Source organism: Vulpes lagopus, chromosome 21 (genome assembly GCF_018345385.1).
Source record: "Vulpes lagopus strain Blue_001 chromosome 21, ASM1834538v1, whole genome shotgun sequence".
Classification (NCBI taxonomy): Eukaryota; Metazoa; Chordata; class Mammalia; order Carnivora; family Canidae; genus Vulpes; species Vulpes lagopus.
In genome coordinates, this window is record NC_054844.1 from 39,015,831 (window position 1) to 39,040,160 (window position 24,330).

Genomic DNA, 24,330 nt, shown 5'->3' on the forward strand with positions numbered 1-24,330 from the left:
TAATTGCTTTGATCCCAAATCCAGGTAATCTTCCAAATTAGTTTCAACTTGGATATGCTATTTATTTACAATCTTATCCTCAATTTTTTGTTACCTGATTTTGAAGCTGCAATGCCAGTGCTTTTTGCTCTTCAATCTGGCGCAATCTCTCCCGCGCTCGAGAATCATAAACACTAGTTCTAGGAAATGAAAAGGAACATGACACAAAAGCAGACCACTGTCTTAGTATCATGCACATTGCACAATGAGCATTGAATATAAAGTCTAAACTCCTTACACTACACTGATATTTTAAGAGAAATATTAAAATATCACTAATTCTATCACTACACTGATATTTTGAGAGAAACCACATGGTATTATTAAAATTATCCTAATTTTATTGAAATGATGAAAATCATTAATTTACTGCTAAATCTGAACAGGTGACTTTTGTGGATATTTGTAAATGTGTAGTCCTTTTTTTTTAAAAAGCATGCTTCTATGATTATGGAGAAACTGAAGCTTCATTCTAGAAACCCAAAAAATGAGACTGAATCTCAAAAGAGCAAATAATATATCACTGAGGTTTTAATTCAAGTATTTATAATCCAAAATTAAAATATGAGTTAATTTTTTTTCTCTAAAAAATGAACAAGACCAGGGATTTGGATAACTCAAAGTGAGTTACTGAAACTGGAGACTAAAAACTTTCAGTAATTTTGCAAATTCCAGAAATGTGAATTATTCAATAAATTAGTTTGATCATTGTGAAAATTGTGGCATTTATTTTCCCTTCTATGTAACCTAACTTTGAAAGTTTTTCAACTCAATTTAGTTTCAGCAGTTGTTATATATTTAATAAACCTGAGCATAGAAATGTTCTAACCCCAATAGAACTCTAAAAACCCAATAACTTAAAAGTTGTCATATAAATATATATTAAATAGGGAATATTTGCTGATTAAATATAGGTAGGATGATTGGCTGACTACTTCTAACTGGAAAGGAAGTGATGGAGAAGGAAAAATGATGCCAAAAAATAACAACTTACAATTCTTTGATCCACAGCTCTGCCTGGAAAAAAGTAGGACTATGGGTGGGGGAAGAAAATGACAAATGAACAGGAGGCTTCTAAGAAAATTCAAATATTTTCACCAAGAAAATTTACCATTTAAACAATTTACAAGAATGCTTTTATGTATGCAGTAAATAAAAGGTCCTAAATTACATAAAACAATGGCAACTGTGAACTAAAAGAATATAAGTATGAGTCATTTGTGTATATACTAGTTTAAAAGATGACTCAAAGTTCAGCAGAGAAATTAACTGTAGCATAGCTCTTTACCTGCATGAAGAGACCAGTATGACGCGGAGGAGTACATCACTTGTCAAGATAATATGATAAGCTATAACATTACTCCTCCCAAATGGTTCAGACTGACAGACTTATTAATGATTTAGTCAAATCTTGGATGACTTCTTGTCAGTCTACTTGAATCAAAATATATTCAACCAAATCATAGTGAACACTGAAAATCCCCACCGACACAAGAGTCGATATCAAATTGCTAGTGAGCCAATGCATCACACTGGAAAATCAGCAATACAACTCCCTCTAAAGATGAGCGACCAAATCCAATCAATGCAGCTCTTGCTGACAATCAAAATGAATAATGCTTAGCAGAAGCTTTACAGGCATGTTCTCTCTTGTAGAGCCTCTAGCTCTTCTCAAATGTCCTCATCTCCTCGCCAATCCCTAACTGAAGGATCTCCCACAGAAACAAACAGAAGACAAACTTTTCCAAAGAAAACTTTTAGATACACAGAACAAGCAAACAGAGCAAAGCATCAAATTGGGAGTTAAGAAACCTGGATTTCCCAGAGTGGTCCCTGATTCACTTTGTGACTTTGAACAAGTCACTTCATTTCCATGGGTCTTAGTTTCAGATTTGTAAAATATGGAAATCAGAGTCCCATTCAGTTCTTCAATTGCTAGTCTGTCCTAGTGAAGGAAAGGACTCAAGAGACTATTCCTGGGACGCCTGGGTGGCTCAGCAGTTGGGTGTCTGCCTTTGGCCCAGGGTGGGATCCCAGGATCTGGGATCAAGTTCCATATCGGGCTCCTGGTAGGGAGCCTGCTTCTCCCTCGACCTGTGTCTCTGCCTCTCTCTGTGTCTCTCATGAATAAATAAATAAAATCTTTAAAAGAGAGAGAGAGACAGACAGACAGACAGACTATCCCTTTCTCCTTTGCCTATCTTTTGAGAATCAGTATTCCCAGTCATCCTTAGGCTGGGATTTAACAATGAACATGCTATTCTATTGCCTCCACACTGTCACTGAGGTTAATAAGGGGAAAACATATGATAAGCAGCCTACACCCTTGGCACAGTGAATACTGATGTAACAACGATAAAAAGCCACAAAGATCAGTGGTAGCACTGTGAGGGGCTTAGTGTGTGATACTAAAAACAAGTGAACATGAAAACACATTTACTGCACAATATAAAGAAGTGACAAGAACTCCCCAGAATTTAATGGTATTAGACCATGCTATTGAAATTTATCTGCTTCTTTTATTAGACCATAAACTTAATGAGGATAGGAATTTTTGTGTTTCGTATTTACTACCGTACCCTCTGCACCAAGAATAGTGCCTAGTACACAGCAGGTACTCACTCCTTATTGAATAAATGAATAATTTAAGGGAAAAGTACTTCTCTTCAATGGATCAAGGTATTTGCTGGCTTAGGAAAGTAAAATGCAAGGAGAGAAAGCAAAATCTTTGGCTTTTCAAAGAGATCATACATTATTTTTCATATGATTGAAGCACAAAGTAATAACTAAAACAACTTATGAGCACCTGCTCAGTGCTGTGTGAAATTCTGCTCTAGAGGTTTTATAGTAGTTTAGCCTCATGGTAATTCTCATACTAGTTATACTCAACAGAATATTTAATAAGGAATTATTACTCATAGTATAAAGCAAAGGAAATTGGGGTTCAGAGGATAATCTTTCTTGGAAGTCAGAATTAGAAACTATATGCATCCAATTCCAAAGACTGCTTTCTACTCTTGCAATGCACCTTTCAATAAACCAAAGCCTTAAACCAACAGGGAGATGATGAGTACCTGAGCTACTCAAGAGAGCATTTCAAGATTTCAAGAAAATGCATGTTTTATTTACTAAGTACCCATCATCTGCCAGGCATTATGATCAACACTAGGTGATCAGTGCAAGGTATTAGTAATGAACAAGATATAGGGATAGAAGTACTAGAGGAAAAGGCTAATGGTTTCTAGAGAAGTCAGAGAAACGTCTTGAGAAAAAAAACAACACCCAAGTCAGATTCTGTAAAGCAAAACAATAATTTAAGAAGTAGACAAGGACAGAAAGGAAATTTCAAGAGTTAGAATCAGCATGTATAACAGTACAAACACAGGAAACGACATGGCATATTCTGGGAAATAATAAGGGCAGATCTTCCCTGCTAGAACTTAACCAAGAGGCAGTGGTGGGAAATTAAGAATAAAGAGCCAATAAACCAAGCTTTGGGAGAGGGGGGCTTCAACTTCGATAAACAGCATTATTCAATCAGCCTTACCCAACAGACCATTTTTCCCTCCATCTCATTCTTCAGGCATCACTATGAGAAATCTTCCATAAAGGAAAGGCACACTGAGTAAAAAACCATAAAGAACTAAAAGCACTCTTTACATGAAATCGACTTTTTCCCAAGAGGGAATACCTACTTTTGCGTAGTACATGTGAAAACACTTTTATAAGTGTTTTTCGTGTATTTTAACCTCCACAGTAAATACTAAGGTATTAATATTGGCATTTTCATTGATAAGGAAACTAAGCTTCAGAAAAGTAACTTGTCTGAAGTTACATGATGCCTGGACGAGAGCAGAATCTAGGTCTGACTCAAGAAAAAAAATTTATAAAGAGTAAGAACTCCAGGGCAGCCTGGGTGGCTCAGCGGTTTAGCGCTGCCTTTAGCCCAGGGCATGATCCTGGAGACCTGGGATCGAGTCCCACATCAGGCTCCCTGCATGAAGCCTGCTTCTCCCTCTGCCTGTGTCTCTGCCTTTCTCTCTGTCTCTCATGAATAAATAAATAAAATCTTAAAAAAAAAAAAAAAAGAGTAAGAACTCCATACTATAAAATCTCCTTGAGAAACTATAACAGAGAATTTTTCTTTAAATATCTAAAATTCAGGACATATAGGAGAGCTGCAAAGAAGTACACAAGCTGAAATGAACAAGAACATTTCATTATTTCTAACTTCCTCAATGAAAAACTGATACTATTATTCCAACAATTGAATTGCTAAGGTCACAGAAACAGCAATGGCAAAGAAACTGCAATCTAAGTAAATCTACTGAATTACAGAGCAAAAAGTTTCATGTAGAAGTATTATATAGAAGATCATACTTGAATTGAGACTTCAAAGATAAGAAAAAGACTCCTGCTTCTTTAGATAGACAAGTTGAGGTAGGGGGTACATACCAGGCTAAAGGAACACTGACTATGAACATAAATAAGTACATATCACATTCTAGTTCAGCATGTAATAAAAACATGAAAGAGCCCCATCTTCCTATACGGCTCCTCCTCTCACCTCTATCATGACTCTCCTCAAATGTCACTTATCAGACTTTCCATGACCATCCACATAAACATCCACATAAACCCCAGTCTCTATGTTACTCTGCTTTATTTTCCTCCACAGCCTTTATTATACCAGACATATATATTTATTTGTTCACTATTTGTCCCCCATTTCTTTCCTTACACCCCGTATAACCAGAATGTAAGCTCCTTGAGTGCAAAGCTTTCATTTATGTTCACTGCTATTATCCCCAGTGTCTGTATTAGGACCTAGCACACATAGGTCATCAACTAAAAAGAAAACAGCATGTCAAGAATGTCCTTTTTCTAAAGCTTACCTGGGATTTGGAGCCTGGGAATCTTTCACTTTGAGTAAAATCACAGAGTCCGATCCTAAAGAAAGAAACAAAGAGCATATCATTATTAATAAAATCCTACATAGTTATACACTCTAGAGGTCTGTAGTCTAAGTTCCCATACTTTGTCATATTTTATTTTCATAAAAACAATGCAATGTAAGAACAAAGGCAGGATGGAAGAGAAAGAGAGGCAGGTCCATTTTCACCAAGCCAGAAATAGGGCCCAGTGAAGAGCGTGCCTCACAAAGAAAGCAGTTGTTCTAAAATACAAATATATATGCCCTTCATCATTTACTCCTGGGCTGTGCTTGATTCCTGTGCTGCTTCTTTCTGTTTCTGGGAAACAAGAACAAGCCAAGATTTCTCAAAAGTCTTTAGTTCATGAACTACCATGAGACTGAATAAGGTGAAGGCGAGGGGGTGGGGGAGGGAAGGCAGAAAGACAGAAAGGAACAGGTACAAAATTCTACCATTCCATCATTTATTTTCAGAGTTGATAAAGGCAGGAATCCTTCTAAAGGATCGTGTCCTAATGAAGTTCTAATGATTAGAATTTCATTTAAAATATTTATTAAATGGTACGAGAAAAGTAAGCAAACACTTCAATGTACTATAGTATGTTTGTTTCAGTTTAGTTTCATCAAAGCATTTGTCATATAACTTATGTTTCTGAGGTTAAAGGCTTTTTTTTTTTTAATATTTTATTTATTTACTCATGAGAGACACAGAGAGAGAGGCAGAGACATAGGCAGAGGGAGAAGCAGGCTCCACACAGGGAGCCTGATATGGGACTCGATCCCTGGTCTCCAGGATCACGCCCTAGGCTGAAGGCGGCGCTAAACCGCTGAGCCACCGGGGCTGCCCTAAAGGCTTTTTTTTAATGGTAGTTCCCAGTAAACTATCTCACAAAATTTTATAAAGGTTTTCATGAATACAAGTAGCTATATATATATAATGAGGACATCAACGATTTTAATCCTCAAGTGAAAATTTTAAGTAAGTGAGGAATAGCTTAAAAAAGAATAATCAAACCATCTGAGGGAGGGAAGAGCTTAGAGATTGATCTATCAAAATATCCCTAATGTATAACCACTTAATCTAAAACTGTTTTTTTTTTTTTTTATTTTTTTTATTCATGATAGACAGAGAGAGAGAGAGAGAGGCAGAGACACAGGAGGAGGGAGAAGCAGGCTCCATGCCAGGAGCCCGACGTGGGACTCAATCCTGGGTCTCCAGGATCGCGCCCTGGGCCAAAGGCAGGTGCTAAACCACTGTGCCACCCAGGGATCCCCTCTAAAACTGGTTTTAAGCTATATACCTAAATATATACTATCATAAATACACATAACACATAACTAAAGAAGGGGAAAACTAAGCAAAGAAATAAAATTATCATAGAAACCCTTCATTAGCTAGAGTGCTAACTAGAGTAGATATTTTGGTTCGCTGAAAATTAGGTGGAAAATCTTTTTGTTTCCAAAATTTGCTGATGACCATTCTAAAATGCACAAATGTACTATACAGTCTTGTAATTATTACCAGGTTAATAACTTATACTTCAATACTTAATTGATGTTCCAAAACTTTGAGAACTTCAGAGTACTTAATGGCCATTGTAAAGTACTAGAAACAGAGAAAGTACTGAAGTAATTGGGCTGACTGTACTGACTGTAGACTCTGCTCAGGAAGTTAATCTTCTAGATAAAAATATATGAAATCATTTGCATCTCTGTAAGAAAAAAGCAAGTTACTTGCAAGGTGTAGTTTATTTGTAGTATGGCTAACTGAATTATCCGTATTTAAAGTTTCTTATATGTTAATTAAGTTACATGTATATTACAACCTTGCCTATAATTCACATAAACCGTTAACTGGCTATTAGGACAGAAAATATACAAAACCAATTTTACCTTCTGATTGTGTATTTGAAGCTGGTAAGTTATCTGGCTGATATAGAAGAGAGTGATGATGTTGGGGTTGATGGAGAGGCTCAGAATCTTTGGATCCAAATGCAGTATCTGGGGCATAAGATGATAAGGAATATACATTGTGGGACAGTTGCTCCTGGGTAGTTAAAATGCTGGCAGATCCAGATGATGAAGTATCAGAGCCAATGATCTGAGCTGCACAGGAGTTTCCATTTTTAAACAGTGGGTCTTTCAAAGTATTCTTACTGGAACTAAGACATCGAGACCTAGCAAGAGAAAAATATAAAATTCAGTATCAAATAACAAAATGCAAAATTCATTCTGTTCAAATTCAAAAAACCTAAATTCATTTGAAATATGTTTCTGTGACTCACAGATGTAAAGGAAAATGTGTGGTAGGTTTGGCTACAGAAAACTGTTTCCCTGTGACCATCTGTAGCAGCTGTCTGTAAATCTCTCTTTCTTCTTCTTGGACTGTCTATAAAAGAAAGAAAAAATATTAGACACATCCAGTGAGGCAAGTTTCTTTCTTTTTTTTTTTCTTTTTTTTTGTTTTTTTTTTTTTGCAAGTTTTTTTCAAAGCAGTATCTAGACCCCCAGAAGTTCTGCTAAAGTTTAGGTAGAGTCCCTCAAAATAATTAAGAATTATCATTAGGGATATTCTAGAAAAGTTGTAAAAGGAGTTAAATGAAATGCCATATACTTTGGAAAATTATGGGACACATATGTAAGTAAATAATAGTGCAGAGAAACTATAGGATATGAAACCAGAAGGTCAGTAGGCAATCACTTTTGAGTCAACTGATAGCGTCCCAGAAACAAAACATTTGAAGATCTCTCAATTAGGATTCCAACAACCCCCATGATTCTTGGCATCTACTAGAAAAAAACCACAAGGAAGTAACCAGAATAGTCAGAATCAGAGTGGGACACCTTGCAGTTTTCTATCCTACCCAATTTTTCAAAGTATCAGTATTTTCCAGAGATGGATTTCCATCTCTAGTATTTACTCTTTTTCCTAAGCCCCACTACTGAATTCAGGGAAAAGCACGTACTTCCTAACATTCATTCATTTGCTAACTTGAATACTCACTAGAGATACTGCGCTGACTAAAATAAAATTCCTGTCCTTATGGAGCTTACATTACAGTTAAAGGGAATGGCAAACAAGACTGACTAGTCAGCTAGTATGAAAAAATTAAAGATGAGGGAATAGAAAGTGATGGAGGGGAAATAACAAGTAAAACCACCTAAAAAGGTGATGATTCAAAAGAAACCTGTATCAAGAAAGAGGTAAATCACAGAAATTTATAAAAGCCTATTCCAGGTAGAGGAATAGCAAATGGACAGGCCCTCAGACAGGTATGTCCTTGATGTGTGCAAAGAAAAGTAAGGTCAGTGTGAATCAGAAGAGCAGTTAAGAAATGAGGTCACTTAGCAGAGAACTGGATTATATAAGGACTTGTAATCACAGGAAAGTATCTGTTCTATACTGATCCCCTGAAGCAATGGGCTGCATTCACTAAATAATATGCCCTGGTCCTTAAAAAAAAAAAAAAAAATCTTATATAAGTTTAATACAACCACCAATCTTCACGAAATAATTTTAATACTTTGTGCTGGGGCTAGCAGCATCCTGCACTATGACATTTCAATATGTGCATAACATTTTATTCAGTTATAAATGTTAAAAGCAGTATGAATTAAGCAATATTTATGCAAATGCAAACAGACTCTAAATTTTTTCTTCTTGATCAAATTTCTTGTATTAAATTGCTACATACTAAACTTCAATCACATTGTCACTATAATGTTACTGATCTAACAAGATTCACCTTGAACAAAGAAGCATGACAACTCCTTATGAAAAAGAGCTAAATTTAATTTGAATAGATGAGTAATAAAGTAGAATTAATTAAACTTTTGGTGGAAAAATAGACCCAAGAGAAAAAGCAAGTTGAAATTTTCTATACGAATAAAATAAATTCCATTATTTTACCCCTTATACATTAATAATATATTTAAGATAACAGTAGCTCTTTTTTCTAGTGTTTGTGAAGAGACAGTCTACAGTATTGGGTAGGTACTTCAATGATAGCACAAAAGTGATAACGGTGAGCAGGTAAACATTGATATCAATTACCAAATCTGTAGTTTTTGGCTATTGTACTGAGGAAGCCATGAGCATCTGAGGGATAAATTTAAAAACTATAATTAAAATAAATGCCTTTAATAAAACCTAAATTTGCTATTATAAAGGTTCTTTAAGTAGACAGTGCAAAGAATGAAGCATCATTACAGATTATTAGATTTTAAGAGATTGCCAGGCAACTCCATAGTGATCTATACACAGGAAAGCTGTGTTATCTAGTACTTTAATGACTGAAATTTTTTAACACCCCTCAATGTAAATTTTGGCCCCACTTTCCCACTACACCAAATAATCTAATTCATAACCAACAATACAATAGGATTAACAGGAGTGGTAAAATAGAGGGAGTAAAGGCAAACCAAAGGAGTAATACCACCTGGATCATTGAAATTAATTCTTTTTTTTTTTTTTTTAAGATTTTATCTATTTGAGAGAGAGAGAGTGAGCACACGTGTGCAAGAGAGAGAGAAAGACAGAGACAGAGACAGAGACAGAGAGAGAACAGGAGAAGGAGTAGAGAGAGAAGCAGACTCCCCACCAAGCAGGGAGCCTGATTCGCAGTTCGATCCCAGAACCCTGGGATCATGACCCAAGTCAAAGGGAGGGGTTTAACCGACTGAGCCACCAAGGCACCCCATTAATTCTTAATTAACCAATCATTTTAGTTCATTTCCATTGTCCTACCAAACTAGATTTTTAAAAAGCTTTGACTGCATTATCACATCATAGGGAGGAAAATAAAGCAGAGAAACAGCCATTAAGAGATTACTTTGCATACCAAGGAAATGTAAAGAAATATACCCATCACATGAAGACTTCAAGATCATACCGAGAACAGTAAGATAGAAAGATCTTTGCTTGTGTACCCTACAGACTTCAACTGTATAAAAACACTTCTCTCCTCCTTCACATCACATAGCAAAATGGTTTCTTAGAATAAATCTTTATACTTCTAAATAAAACATGAAGAACCAAGGTGCCATTAAGTCATTCAGCTAATTATGACAAACCTATATTAATTCAATGTAAAGAACTGATTTTTAAAAATCCAACACACATAGGTCATCCACAAGTCATTTTCCCCAGCTTTTCAAAGAAAACCTTCTGTCTAAGCCTGAACAACCTCACAGTCACTAGACACCATAAAATGAACAGGAATAGAAGTTCTGTATTCCAAATAATTATCTGAGGTTTCTTGAAGCCTCATACTTTCAGTTTCAACTAACTTATAGTCTAAAAAAGAAATTATAGGAAAAAGATTAAGAACTTTTCACTGTCCTACATGTTAATTTAGAGGCCACAAGAATTTATCTTCTATTTAGGACCATTCAGGTCCTAAGGAAAAGAAAAGATAGTCCCGGAAACTCTCAAAAGAACATATAACACTTGGCTTTACCAAAAGAAAATGCAAAAAGGTAAGTCACTTTATAAACACAATTCTTTTTTGAGGCATCTGGTACTATAAAGTAAAAGGAAACATCTTTCTCTGCACATTACTTATTAAACTATTTCTACTGAGTAAGCAAATTAGGAAACTAAGAGGAAAGGAAATAATAATTGGATAATATGTTAAAGTAAAAAAAAATTGGCTCATGTTGTTTTATTTTTTTTAATTTTTTAAAAAAGATTTTATTTATTTATTCATGAGAGAGAGAGAGAGGCAGAGACACAGGCAGAGGGAGAAACAGGCTCCATGCAGGGAGCCCGACGTGGGACTCGATCCTGGGTCTCCAGGATCACACCCTGGACTGAAGGCAGCACTAAACCGCTGAGCCACCCAGGCTGCCCTCATGTTATGTTTTAAACCTAATAAAAGACCAAGGAAAGTTCAAAATGGTATAAAGGTAATTAAGGTGTTGAATCTATTTTTTTTAAATGTGAAAAATATATAATAAATAAATAAATAAATAAATAAATAAATAAATAAATAAATAAAGTGGCAGATTCTTGCATTTAGTTGTTTCTCTTAAAAGGCTCCATCATCGGGACACCTGGGTGGCTCAGCGGTTGAGCATCTGTCTTCGGCTCAGGGTGTGATCCTGGACTGGAGTCCCGGGATCGAGTCCCACATCTGGCTCCCTGCATGGAGCCTGCTTTTCTCTCTGCCTATGTCTCTGCCTCTCTCTGTGTCTCTCATGAATGAATAAATAAAATCTTTAAAAAAAAAAAAAAAGCTTCCACCATAAAACTAAACTGTCTGAAAATTATAAAAATTCAACAAAGAACACAAAGTAAATCTTACGAAACTAGTAAAACCTTTTGTTATAAATTACTCAAATAACCTTATAAATCTCCCAACTTTAATTCTGTTTAAAGAAATAGTTTTGTACTGTATAAATTTCAACTATCAAAAGGACATAATTCAACAACTTTCTGGTTTTAAGTCCAAAATTCTAGGTTATAACAAAATTATAAAGTTTGGCTTTCTCTCTTTTTTTTTTAAGATTTTATTTATTCATGAGAGACACAGAGAGAGGATCCCCATTTTGTTTTGTTTTTAAAGAATAAAACCATCGGTGTCATCAGGACAAGTCAGGAAGTCCAACATCTTAAAATGTGGCTCAGTATGTTGCAAAGAAGCATGTCTGGAAGCAACATATAAGTGAACGGAAACTATCTGTTTTTCTTTTTTTTTTTTTTTAAGATTTTATTTATTTATTCATGAGAGACACAAAGGGAGAAGCAGAGACACAGGCAGAGGGAGAAGGAGGCTCCATGTAGGGAGCCCGATATGGAACTCGATCCAGGATCCTGAGATCATGCCCTGAGCCAAAGACAGACGCTCAACCACTAAGCCACCCAGGCGTCCCTATCTGTTTCTTTTTTTAAAAAAATTGTTTTTGCCATTTTACATTTTTGAAATCCCTAGTATTTTCTCTTTCCCAAACAAATCCATATCCTGTAAACAGTGTTAATTATATTAGAGATATTCTCTATCTGTACTGTCCACCAGGGTAGCCACTAGCAATATGTGGCTAATGAGTACTTGAATTGTGGCTTATGTGACTGAGAAACTAAATTTTTATTTTATTTGACCTGAATTAATTTAAGTGACACATGTGATCAGTGGTTACCCTACTGGACAGTGCAGTTGTTTAATGATGTCCTTGCATCAGTCATCACCCAAGTGGTGGTCTGTCTCGTCACCACTTACATGTTTCCAAATTCTTCTTTACATATTCTCTTTAAACTCCTGTTGTAAGACTGAAGAGTGCAGTGGGAAAAACATCACGTTAATTTTATAGATGGCTTTATACTCCTGAAGGTGGTTAATAAATCCAGCAGTAAGATTGATACACAATTTTCCTTCCTTAACATAAGCAATTGCATCTCCCTTGGAGAGCACAGTATTTGCATGGAAAATAACTTTTCCTCCACTTTGTAAGCTCCCGCCAATAAATTCGTTATTCCCAGGGGGGGGAAAGTATTGTATTTTAATCTAGATAATCTGTACTATCCAAGACTAAATATAAATGATCTATTGATAATCTAATGAAGTTTGGTCTAATATTTTGTTTTATACAGGTGATTCTATATTTCTGTAATACAAGTGACTCACTTTTCATAGCAGAATATAGACCAACTGAAGCAAACAACAAACTGAAGCAAAATTTTCTGCATCTGTTTGATGGAATAGGTTCTATCCTTGGCATCTATAGAAGGAAAGGGAACTCTGACTTCATGTTCTATACTAAGCCAGCCTGTGACCTGGAGGGTTGAAAATTATCCAGCTGGCCCAAGTTCTCATGCTGGAGGTCGAAGTGAAAGAGGAGGGGCCGAGTGGCCCAAAGGACTATTTGACTAGTGGGTGAATGGTGGGCTTACAACGAACACAGATAATCTTAAGAATCTCACTGATCTCAGTGGCAGCCACATGAGGTAGAAGAGGGTTGGGAAGTCAATATCCACCTACCATGCTGCTGTTGTCTGCTTCCTCACAAGTCTCTCTGTACCCTGCAGGCTGCCTAGGCTCCAGGAGAAAGCACAACCCCAGTAACTTAAAAATACTATTTTTGTAATAATGCATATGATACTGAATTGAGTAATACAAAAGTGAAAAATAAATCTCACTTTTGTAACTGTTGCTCAGCTCTCATCAGCAAAGGCGACTGCTGCCAGTTTCTTATCCACCCTTTCCCTACTAAATATAACTTACTAGTTCAGCCACGCTCTGCTTGAATATTTCAGATTCAATACAAAATTAAAACCAAAAGGATATACAGCATTTTTACTAACCATGTCATAAATAATCACATCTTGCCACTCAAAAGATCTTCATTATCGAACTATCTATTTAGACAAAATGCTGTATTCTTGACTCCTTAATCTGTAAGCTCCAGTAGGCTGGAACCACACCACCGTGTTAATATAACAGAAAGTATACCAGACTAGACTCCAGAAGACCTGGGGTGTAGGCTGGCCATTTACCAGTTACGTGACCTTTAACCTTTACTCTCCTAATATGTAAAATGTGGATATTACCTCATCTCTACCTACTTCACCGGATAAAAATGACCCAACATAGTAAAAAATGTGGAAGCATACTGGAAACTCTATATGCTACATAAATGTAAGGTATTGTTATTTATTTGTATCCTCATAGCAAGCAGTCCGAAGCTAACTAGATACATTATAAATATTTACCATAAGCACACTCCCTACCACATAAATTAAATGCCATATTAACAGAAATTTTTTCCTTTAGGTTCACTGAATGCATATAACAATCAAAGTTTCAATACAACATCTTTCTTTGGGGGAATATCTATGATCTCAAAGCTCTTCTTACTCATAATGAAGGGATGTAAATTATTTAGCTGGCTTCTTGACTTTCCTTTTATACTGAGGGAAAATTGTCCTAATAAGAAATAAGGGGGCAGCCCGGGTGGCTCAGTGGTTTAGTGCCGCCTTCAGCCCAGGACCTAATCCTGGAGACCCCGGATCAAGTCCCACGTCAGGCTCCCTGCATGGAGCCTGCTTCTCCCTCTGCCTGTGTCTCTGCCTCTCTCTTTCACTCTGTATTGCTCATAAATAAATAACTAAAATCTTAAAAAGAAAGAAAGAAAAAGGGCAGGTATTTAATCAAATCCAGCAAGCTTATCAGTTTTGCCATATGAAACAAGAGTTGAGGAAGGGCCCAAAAAAGAGAGAACAGAGGTAGTTTGATGTATGAGAAGTCATTTAGAAAATACTGAAAATTAAGTCTGCTGCTCAACAAGAATAGAAAGCAGTAAGAGAAGTAATAAAGTCCTGATAAAATCTCTCTTCAATTTCTTTAGCACAGATGACAGCACTCAAAAACTTAAGAAAAAGCACAGAAAGGATTAAGTAAACAGAATGGTTAATAAACATCTAAATCAGAAGGAACAAATGGCTGAGTACAGGGAAAGATTCTAACCTTTAGTAGGCTTTGTGGCAGGTTTTCCTTACCTCTTCTGCTGTACTAACATGTCGCCTCTGAGTTTTCTTGGGGCTCAAAAGGTTTCGACGACATGAACCACTCCAAGACGGACTTGGAACAGGCTTAATAGGAAACGATTTTTCATATGCAGACACATGGCAGTGATGGTTTGACTTTCCCGTAAAAGTGTTTGATAATCCACTAAAAAAAAAAAAAAAGAGTTTGTAAGTAAAGAACAGCAAGAAAATTGAACCTAGTGATTTTTACTTTCAACAAATAACAAAAACAACCAAAGTGTCAACAAAACCAACACCACAGGGAGAACGGTGGATGTACCATTTGAGAGAAATGTACAAGAAATGATACATGGGTTGCTCTATCAGGACTTAAGATGTCCTAGATTGCTATACTATATAATTATCAAACATTTAAAATTGTATCTCTTAGCTTTACAGTTCCTTTGGTCAGGAACCAAAGACCTGGGCAGTATAACCAAAAAGTTGATCAGGTGAGACTTCAGAAAACCTGGGTCTGAGGTACCTAACATACACTTTCTATTTACTCACTACAGCCTCCTCCCCCAATTCCCTTTGAAAGGAATTATTTTAAGATTAAATATGCAAAGATGTATAAGCTGAAGCCTTTCAATGAAGCTTTTAAGCTGAATTTTAAAATTTCCTAAAAAACCAACAGATGGCTCCCTTCCTTCATTAAAAGTAACCAGAAGGCTTTCTCCTAAGCTACATCACTATGTCAGTTCTCCTCCTGGCCTGTTTACCTCCTCTGAAGGAAAATTTTCTTTGTGTTTCTTTAAACTGTTTGTGTTCCCCAAATAATGGAAAAACTGGCAGGAAAAATACTTCTGTGAACTTAAAACCCAGTCTTATCTCTAAGACTAGATTAATAATTTACAGTTTTTTCTATGTGGTCTTTTTCATTTGTTATTGCCCAGCAAGTATGAGCTACTTGCTCTCAGAATACTAAATCTCCCCCAACCCTTTTTTTTTTTTTTTTTTTGCTGAGGATGCAGAACAGAGATACATAGCTGATTAAACTGAATTCAATGAAATCAACACTTTAAATCAGGACATTCAGTCTGGATCCAAATGCAATCAGACTAGGTGTAAAGAAATAAAAAAGCATGTATATACGTGCTCTCAAAGGGAAAAAAAGAGAAAGACAAATTAAGAGAGGAGGTGAGGGTGAGAGAGAAAAGTGAAACAGGTGATGAGGATTAAGGAGTGCACTTGTGATAAGCACTGGGTGATATACTGAAGTGCTGAATCACTATATTGTACGCCTGAAACTGACATAACACCGTATGCACCGTTACATGCTAACTCTTCAAATTACAATGGTTTTTATGTGTGTTAGAGTGGGGAAAGGAACAAGGAGTCAGAATTTCAGGAACAGAATTATTTCCTTAGGATGGGTGGATGCTTGGGATCCCTGGGTGGCGCAGCGGTTTGGTGCCTGCCTTTGGCCCAGGGCGCGATCCTGGAGACCCGGGATCGAATCCCACGTCGGGCTCCCGGTGCATGGAGCCTGCTTCTCCCTCCGCCTGTCTCTCTCTCTCTCTCTCTCTCTCTCTCTCTGACTATCATAAATAAAAAAAAAAAAAAAAAAAAAAAAAAAAGGATGGGTGGATGCCACTACAAAAAGAAGGCAAAGGCAGTACAATTTGTCTGGTGAAGATATAATGAATTCCCCTACATTGCCTTTTGTATTGATGCTTCCTAGAATGTGTGTGTTTAATGCAAAAGACTTTTTTCTAAATAAAAAACAGTGGGAAGGCATATTACGATGCCAGAAAGCAACAACGAAAGAGGTTGGGCCAAATACAGCAGTAAGCTTAAAGGAGCTCCCTGTGGCAAAAGCTGTGAAAATGTAAACATTAAAAGAATAATGATTGTAGTGGATCGAAACACACTGAATCTGGAATGACACTAAAAAAGAACAGAAAAATTCAGCTGAACCACATGAAGTGGCTATTAAAAAAAACAAATTTACTTTGAAAATTGCTAATGAAAAAGAAAGATCTAATCCTATCTCCTGCCTTTCCAGTAGATGTATTTCAGGATAACCAAACAACCCCACCTAATAAGCTAATAAGGAGAAAAAAGCTCCCCTTCACAGAATGACTAATAAGTATAGAAGAAATGGTAACATTGGAAAAGTACTATTTCATTAACTCTAATAAAACTATTATCAGGTCAAAGGTCAAAATGCACAAACTTCAAGTTATAAAATAAGTAAGTTCTGGGGATATAACATACAATGTGACTATAATTAATAATACTGTTACTGCATATTTAAAAGGGAAGGGAGAAGAAATGGGTAGGAAATATCAGAAAGGGAGACAGAACATAAAGACTCCTAACTCTGGGAAACGAACTAGGGGTGGTGGAAGGGGAGGAGGGCGGGGGGTGGGGGTGAATGGGTGACGGGCACTGAGGGGAGCACTTGACGGGATGAGCACTGGGTGTTATTCTGTATGTTGGCAAACTGAACACCAATAAAAAATAAATTTATTATTAAAAATAAATAAATAAATAAATAAAAGTTGCTAAGGAAGTAGGTCTTAAAAGTCTTCATCACAAGAAAAAACTATTTTGTAACTATGTATGGTGACAGATGTTAACTAGACCTACTGTGATCATTTTGCAATATATACAAATATTGACTCATTATGTTATATACCTGAAACTAGTATAATGTTGTATGTTAATTTCACCTCAATTAAAAAAAATTATCCAATAAGGATTATCAAATGATATGAATAGCTATTAGGCTAATGTGGAACTGGTCACTGATATAATGCCAAAGTAACATCACTTAGATTACATTCTAGTCATCACAAGGGGGATAAAACCTAACTGTACAAAAGGACCAGATTGTTACCTCCTTAATCCAGAGGTTAATCCAGATCACTAATGAAGAGAACCCAGATTTGTAGGTTTTAATGTGATATAACACAGCACCAACTTTTATTCAAGACAAAAATCTAGTTTACAAAAGAAAAAAAAAAATACAGAGGATATATTACAAAATAATACTATGAGGAAGAAACCTGTCAAATTCAAAAGGTGGAATATTATGTGAAAAAAGTCATGTCATAAGAAAAAGGGGATGTTCTAGATTGTAAAAGGCTTAAGGGCAATAACCACCACATTGAAAAAATGTAGGTAATGCAGAGAAAAATATCTGAAAAGATATGTACTAAGATATTATGGAGGTGATCTCTCACTGGTGGAAACATGATGTTTTACTTTTTATTTTTACCTGTTATTTTCTGATTTTTTTTTTTTTTTTTACAAACCATATGTACTTGTTAAATAATGTTATTTAAAAAAAAAGAAAAAAAAAAAAAGAACAGTATGGCCTTACTAGTAAAATAAAATCTTTAATGATACATACAAAAAAATCTTTAATGAAAACAAAATAGCATTATACATTTCATAGTATATATAGCATATATATTATGCTATATATAAGGAAAAGGAAAACAAGCATAGGGAAAAGTTTGGAAGGAAACATACCAAGGGAAGAGGAATAAGATTGTGAGGCATGCTCAAGGATCTTTAGCTTTACTGGCAATGTTTTAATTTTTACAATGTAAATGCATTAACGAATTCTTTTTTTTTTTTTTGAATTCTTATGTAATTTAAAAATATATTAAAAAGTGGGGAAGACCAGCCCTGGGAGTATTGACACATTTTTCCAGAGTCCATGTGCTAATAATCATAAAATAAATGCCATCTCATTGGTTTCTATCAATACCAGAAAGTTTAGCATTGACTAAGCAGGAAATTATATGATCCCACATTCCTAAAATCCATCACCAGAGTAAAATTTAAGAAGTCATAAATAGTATTTTAAAAAGGAAATATTTTACCAATAAAGTTCCTAAGGGAAAAGTTTCTCAGCCAAACTTTATCTGTCTTTAATGATCAGTATAAGCTTGGTGAGGGAATAGGTAGCACTTATGAAATTGGGCTAAAAAGGATAAATTTCTTTGTAACTCTATTTTCTAAGAGTAGCGTAGGTCTAGTTGACCAAGGCCAAGAAGTACAGAGTTTCTTTGGTTTAAGCCAGGTCTCTCTGGTCATGTGAGACCCTATAAAACATACTGATTACTTTGCTACTGAAGCTGTAGAAATTGAACGATTTCCGCTTTAAGATTCATAATAGCCATATTAATCCCAAAATAATCAAATGCACCAAGATTTCCCTTAAAGCTCTCCTCTAAGGAGAAATTTTGGCTGTCATCAAAATTCAGCAGTGAGTAAATTAAAAGCTGAAGGTTTAAAATGGATTTGTCCATATTTTCATGGTTTAAGGTTCAGAAACAGTGTGTTTATATATATATATATATAATAAAATGCCAAAGTCAGCAACTATCTTATGGCCATTTTCTCTTATATCAGAGGAAAGGCTTGTGAACTAAGTGGCCAGAATACCTACCTTGAGGTCTTTCGGGTTTCGAGGTAAAGACTTCGGCTGTTCCTTGATTTTTGTAAAGCTGAACCTGATGCTGGAGTGGAATTTCTCCACTGGCCATTTGCACTCTGGCCAAAGGTTCTTAAATCTCCTGAGCCAAGAAAACTGTCTGAGGAAGGGTTGTCTAAAAGAATAAAAGTTTGAATAATTAGACAAATATCTTACAATAGTAATTTTCCATATGACTGCAACCATGTCCAACATTGTATTCCAAAGTAATGTGGCAAGCACCATGTCTCTCATGGAAGAAAGATCCCAGTCTCAACTGCCAGTAAAGTCTGCAGTAAGGGAACTTCTACAAACTATAATTGATTCAGCCATACTAACCTGAAAATTGATGAAGGAGCTGAATCCTGCCACAGCCATGTGCCTTATCTGCATCAATGTGACTCCGTGGTGTCCACCAAAAGTCAACATTTTACCCCAACTATATCTTGCAAGCACTCCCAGGCCTGGGCCTGAAAGAAGGTAGGCCAGACCAGTAAGAAAGCAGGTGGAGGGCCAAGGAGAATTGTAATTCAAATGAACAACAGTTATTGCTTAATAAGCAGCTGGTGTCACTTTCTTGTTTTTAATTACCATGTTCACGACTCGGGGGCACTCTCTAAGAGCAAAGATAACCTCGTTGCTGCTTATTCTGGCTGGCTTATGGCAGGAATGACCCATCATACGCATCTGATTCTGGTATGATAACATTCGGTCACTTAATGTCATAACCATCAGATATATCAATACTACCTATGATGCTTGTTGCTGCAATCATCCTAAGTGAGGATTATTTATTATTTGAATCTTCTGACTTGTGGCTTACAAGGTAGGATAAGAAAAGTCTCTTGAAATTTCAGGTAGAAATAGAATAATTTCTTTTCTTTCTTTCTTTCTTTCTTTTTTTTTTTTTTTTAAGTAGGCTCCACATCCAGTGCAGGGCCAAACTCACGAGCCTAAAACCAAGACCTGAGCCGAGATCAAGAGTCAGATGCTCAACGAACTGAGCCACCAAAGCGCCGCAGGAATAGAATAATTTCTAAATTCACCTCTCCCTATCTGCAGGATCAGACAATTTAAAACAGTACCTTCAAAATAATTTCAGATGTTAAGTTATGAAACTCTGAGGAACACCAGTGGAAAAATGAGAATGATAATTCTCTACTTCCTGAATTTCTGCCTAATGCTAACATCATTTTGAAGATCTTCTCTCAAAGGATATAACTATAGAACTTTGTGCAAAGTTATTTAAAATATTTAATGTAGCTTTTGATATTGTATCCAAAAGATAAGGTAGGTGACAAAAATAAGTTTTGTGCTGTTGTGACTGTTGGTTTTATTTGTTGTTGTTTTTTAGAATCAGGATTATCAGGATTTGGGATAAATAAAACAGCAAAAAAATAAAAGCAGCATTCAGGGGTGGTATAACTACTAGCTGATTCACCAGTAGATGAACTTAATTTAATAAATTTACTTTCAAAATGAATTGTAACCTTTTAGCTTTGTAATCAGTACCTATACTTAGCATCTATTACTATTATTTTAAGAAGAGAAACCAAACTGATAAAAATGAGTTATCATTAAAGGACCAGAACATTTTAATCTTTAAATGCAAAGCAGTAACATCAGAAATCTGTCTTCTATACTTTTTTTTTTTTGCTAAAATATGATGGGGAAATGATCTAACTAGAGATGTCTACTTGAGGAATAACTCTATTAAAAAAAATGCAAAATTACCCTGACAAGTATGAAATTTGAGTGAGACCAAGGATAAGCCAGAGTTGCCTCCTTAACGGCATTTCACAAAGCTTTCAGCTTTTAAACACAAGGGAAAAAGCACAGCATCAGGCAGTCTTTTAACTAGAACAAGGTGGTTCCATCTCCACTCAATGAAAGCAATGAATAGTCTTCTAGTGTTGATGCAATCAAAAGAGCTCAAGAGGAACCAACATGGATGGGGCTGCAGACACTCTTTTTTTTAGTGATGTTTAAGCTGGTTCTGTCATCGTTAAGAAATCAGATTGCAAATGCACAAATAAGACTCCTTATTATGTGCACATACGCAACACAAAACTATAAGGATCTACACCAATAATTTAATTTTGGTTGTGTTCCAATGATAGAGTGATGGGTATTTTTCTACTTTTCTCTACAAATTTTCTATAAGGACAGGAAATACTTTTATGGACATAATGAAAGAAACTTTATATTTTAAGAGAAGTATGTCAGGCAATCACAATAAAAGTAACCATCATCAGTTGCTCCTGTTAACTTTCAGGTTTAGTTATTAAAAGTAGCAGGATGCTTTAAGTCATCTACTAAATGACAGTTTGGCAATCTCATTTAACATATTTTCCAAAGATAAGATGTTGATAATGATTCTAAGCATGAGCAAAATCACTTCTTTTCATCTTTATCTACTTTTCTTTGTTTAGTGCTTAAAATGTTTTAATTTTCAATTGTGTTCTTAATAGAAGCAAGGTCCTGAAGTCTGACCAGTAGTAAATTATTAAAATAAAAGAGCTGCATTTTCTCTGCTTTCTAAAAAAAGATTTTTTTAAAATAGTCTAATCTTAATGGATTAAGAAGCAGATTTTTTAAAAACTTGATATGGAGAAGAAAATTCAGTAAAGCAGGAAATAGTAAGCTCCAGACCCTGGATTCTAAAGTTTGGGGCTTTCCCATGTTTGTTTTCATCTTGATAGAAAAGAGAACAGCAAGAGAGGAGACAAACATCAAGACAGAATGAGAAGACTAAAGAAAGTAAACTGGAGACCCCCATCAAGCAATGAAGCTCAAGGTGACTGACCACAGAAATCAATGTGGGGATTATCGGAAAAGAATACATACAAAGGAGACAGCAGAGACAAAATTCTTAACAATCAGTTGGAATGGGTGTGACAAAGGAACGAAGTTTAAAGTGCACAGTAAAAAGTAGATTTAAACTGAAGATTTTAAGAGAAAAGTATTTAAACCCTTGGCCTTCACAGATTTAAAATTCTGATTGTCAGAGAGCAACCCTGGAGGTCTATGACATGCCATACATTTGTTTGGTCAGGGATAAGATGAAACTTGGTAGAGACACAGCCGAATACTCTGCCTCAGGCTGTAAATTAGGGAATAAATCTAATAGTTCGGCAACCCCATTTCAATATGGCTCTGTTAGTCACAGTTACACTTTCGCTATTCATCATGTATACAGTAACTGTTATGATTTTTTTTTATTTTCCTAAAAAATGGCCTTCAAGTGAGAGACAAAACTTCCGTGTAAGATTTGCTATGGGGATCAACTTAGGTATTAGGAGAAACAAAGGAAAAATGTACCTCTCAAGAATCATGTAATTGAGTAGAAAGCCAAGAATCTGGTTAAATACTATCATAGTCAAGAACATGAGATTTTTGAGATGATCTTGGATACATCCTTTATGAATATTAAGGGTCTAATGAAATTTGAAAGAAAAAGGGCTATACATACAAATGTTTTTAAGTCATATTATTTATAATAGCTATAAACAGTGAGAGTGAAGGGGACCTAAACCATAGAGAAAATAATGAAGTAAATGAAGGCATGGGCCCATTATCCTAAATCATAGTCCCCTAGGTCCCACTGCACTTCTAAATTTAAAATTTTGGGGATTTTAAAAAGATAACTATATAAATAAACACACACACACATAAACGCACATACACACTATGTAACACTTCAAGGTATAATTTGAAGGTACATCCTGTAATCAAACATATTGATGTATCTGCAGTGAAATATATAAGAAATATAAGAAATATATAAATACTCATATTTACAGAGATAAATAGAAGACAAAATATAAATAGTTTCGTGTCAATTCATGTGGGTTTTGCCAAGGAATGACTTCAGGTCAGGTCAGTTTGGATGCCAAGTGAATTATAAAAAGAATTTCTGGTTTTCAGAACCTTTTATATTTTGGAATTGCACATAAAACATTGTGAATGTGCATATCAGTTCTATGGATTACTAGAAATCAACAGAAAAAGGTAGACACGAAGAATAACATGTAAAGAGATTAAAAAGTAAAAATTAGTCTAAAATGTTAGGCTAAAAAAGATGATATGTATTGAATCATACAATGTGTATCATGCAAGTATACACAGATAAGTTACACAGATAAGGCCACAGTTAAGTTACACAGACAAGGCCACAGAGTTGAGTTGTTATGGTCAGCAGATTTTGAGTATAATTTTTATAAATAATTGTTTCTTATTAAGCAATTATTTTAAACTGTAAGTAAATATTATATCCAATGGTAAATCAACATATGAAATTATAAGCAATCACAGCCTGAGTTCAAATGTATATATTAATGATCTCATTTCATTATCCACTCAACTGTCCTTCCTCTAGGATTAATAATGAACTATTCAACCAGATTTCAGGCTTTCTGCTCATCAGAAAGGCCTTTCCAATAATAATGATGGCAGAGTTACTTTCTGAGCCAGTTAACTGATTTTCCTATACAAACTATGCACATACTTTGCAGAGACCATTTCCCATACCAACAAACAAAATCCAGAGCCCAGGGTACCACCCACCTAAATGACATTTAAATATAATATAAATCTAAAAGATCATCATACTAACGTCTTTTTAGGGGAGGAGATCTCATCTTGCTGACAAAGAATCCTGAGGAAGCCAAATAACAACAACAATTATTATTTGCATTTCATATTTATTATCTCAATTTATCCTTATAAAAATCCCATTAGGGCAGGTTCAGCAGTTTTATTAATATTCCCATATTAGTGGGAATGTGAGGAGACTGAAGCATTAAGAGTGATAAGACACGGGAAGGCATTATGGCACTATAATCTTCCTGGGTTCTCCTGCCAGGAAGCTAACCAACAAAAACCTCTTAGTTTCCCCAAGACAGAGCCAGAAGATCACTGGAAGTCCTAACCTTAGGAAGGGGGCAGATGGAAAGTCAGGCAGGCCATGGACTAGGAATAGCCTAGAGAATGCTGACTTCTGTCATGGATCACAAGCTGAACAGGTAAGCCCTTGAATATGCAAGCATGGCTGTGGCAGGTGCTAGACAAAAACATGTTAACATTTCCTGCCCTGATGGAGGGACAAGCTTGGGTAGAAATAATTTTTCAGGATTCATGGTTTCAAGCAGAATAGAAATAAGCTAACTCTGTGCTTTATATCAATCCAAAACAAACATCCTTTACATCATATACACATACCTCAAAAAAAAAAAAAAAAACCCCAAACCAAAGTTGTACTGCTTTCCACAATAACATAATAAACAAGTAAGAAAATGGATCTCAAAAAAAAACTTTTTCATTAAAAATAAGTGGTTGAGACTAGGTCAGTAAAGTATTAGAGCAACTCCCACCCTCCCCAACACACACACACACAGTGATGTTTTA

General features: G+C 35.5%; 1 protein-coding gene across 3 annotated transcripts in view; it reads right to left on the reverse strand.

Moving 5' to 3' along the window:
- The window catches only part of SENP1 (SUMO specific peptidase 1), a 52,293-nt gene that overhangs the window by 20,200 nt on the left and 7,763 nt on the right, over window positions 1-24,330 (reverse strand). For all 3 annotated transcript variants that reach the window (XM_041735373.1, XM_041735372.1, XM_041735374.1), the window contains 7 exons: window positions 18,901-19,060; window positions 14,466-14,637; window positions 7,258-7,361; window positions 6,866-7,149; window positions 4,935-4,989; window positions 1,034-1,072; window positions 95-179 (listed from right to left, as the gene is read on the reverse strand). In XM_041735373.1, the coding sequence (XP_041591307.1) occupies window positions 95-179; window positions 1,034-1,072; window positions 4,935-4,989; window positions 6,866-7,149; window positions 7,258-7,361; window positions 14,466-14,637; window positions 18,901-19,060 (899 nt within the window). The remainder of the gene's footprint in view (window positions 1-94; window positions 180-1,033; window positions 1,073-4,934; window positions 4,990-6,865; window positions 7,150-7,257; window positions 7,362-14,465; window positions 14,638-18,900; window positions 19,061-24,330) is intronic.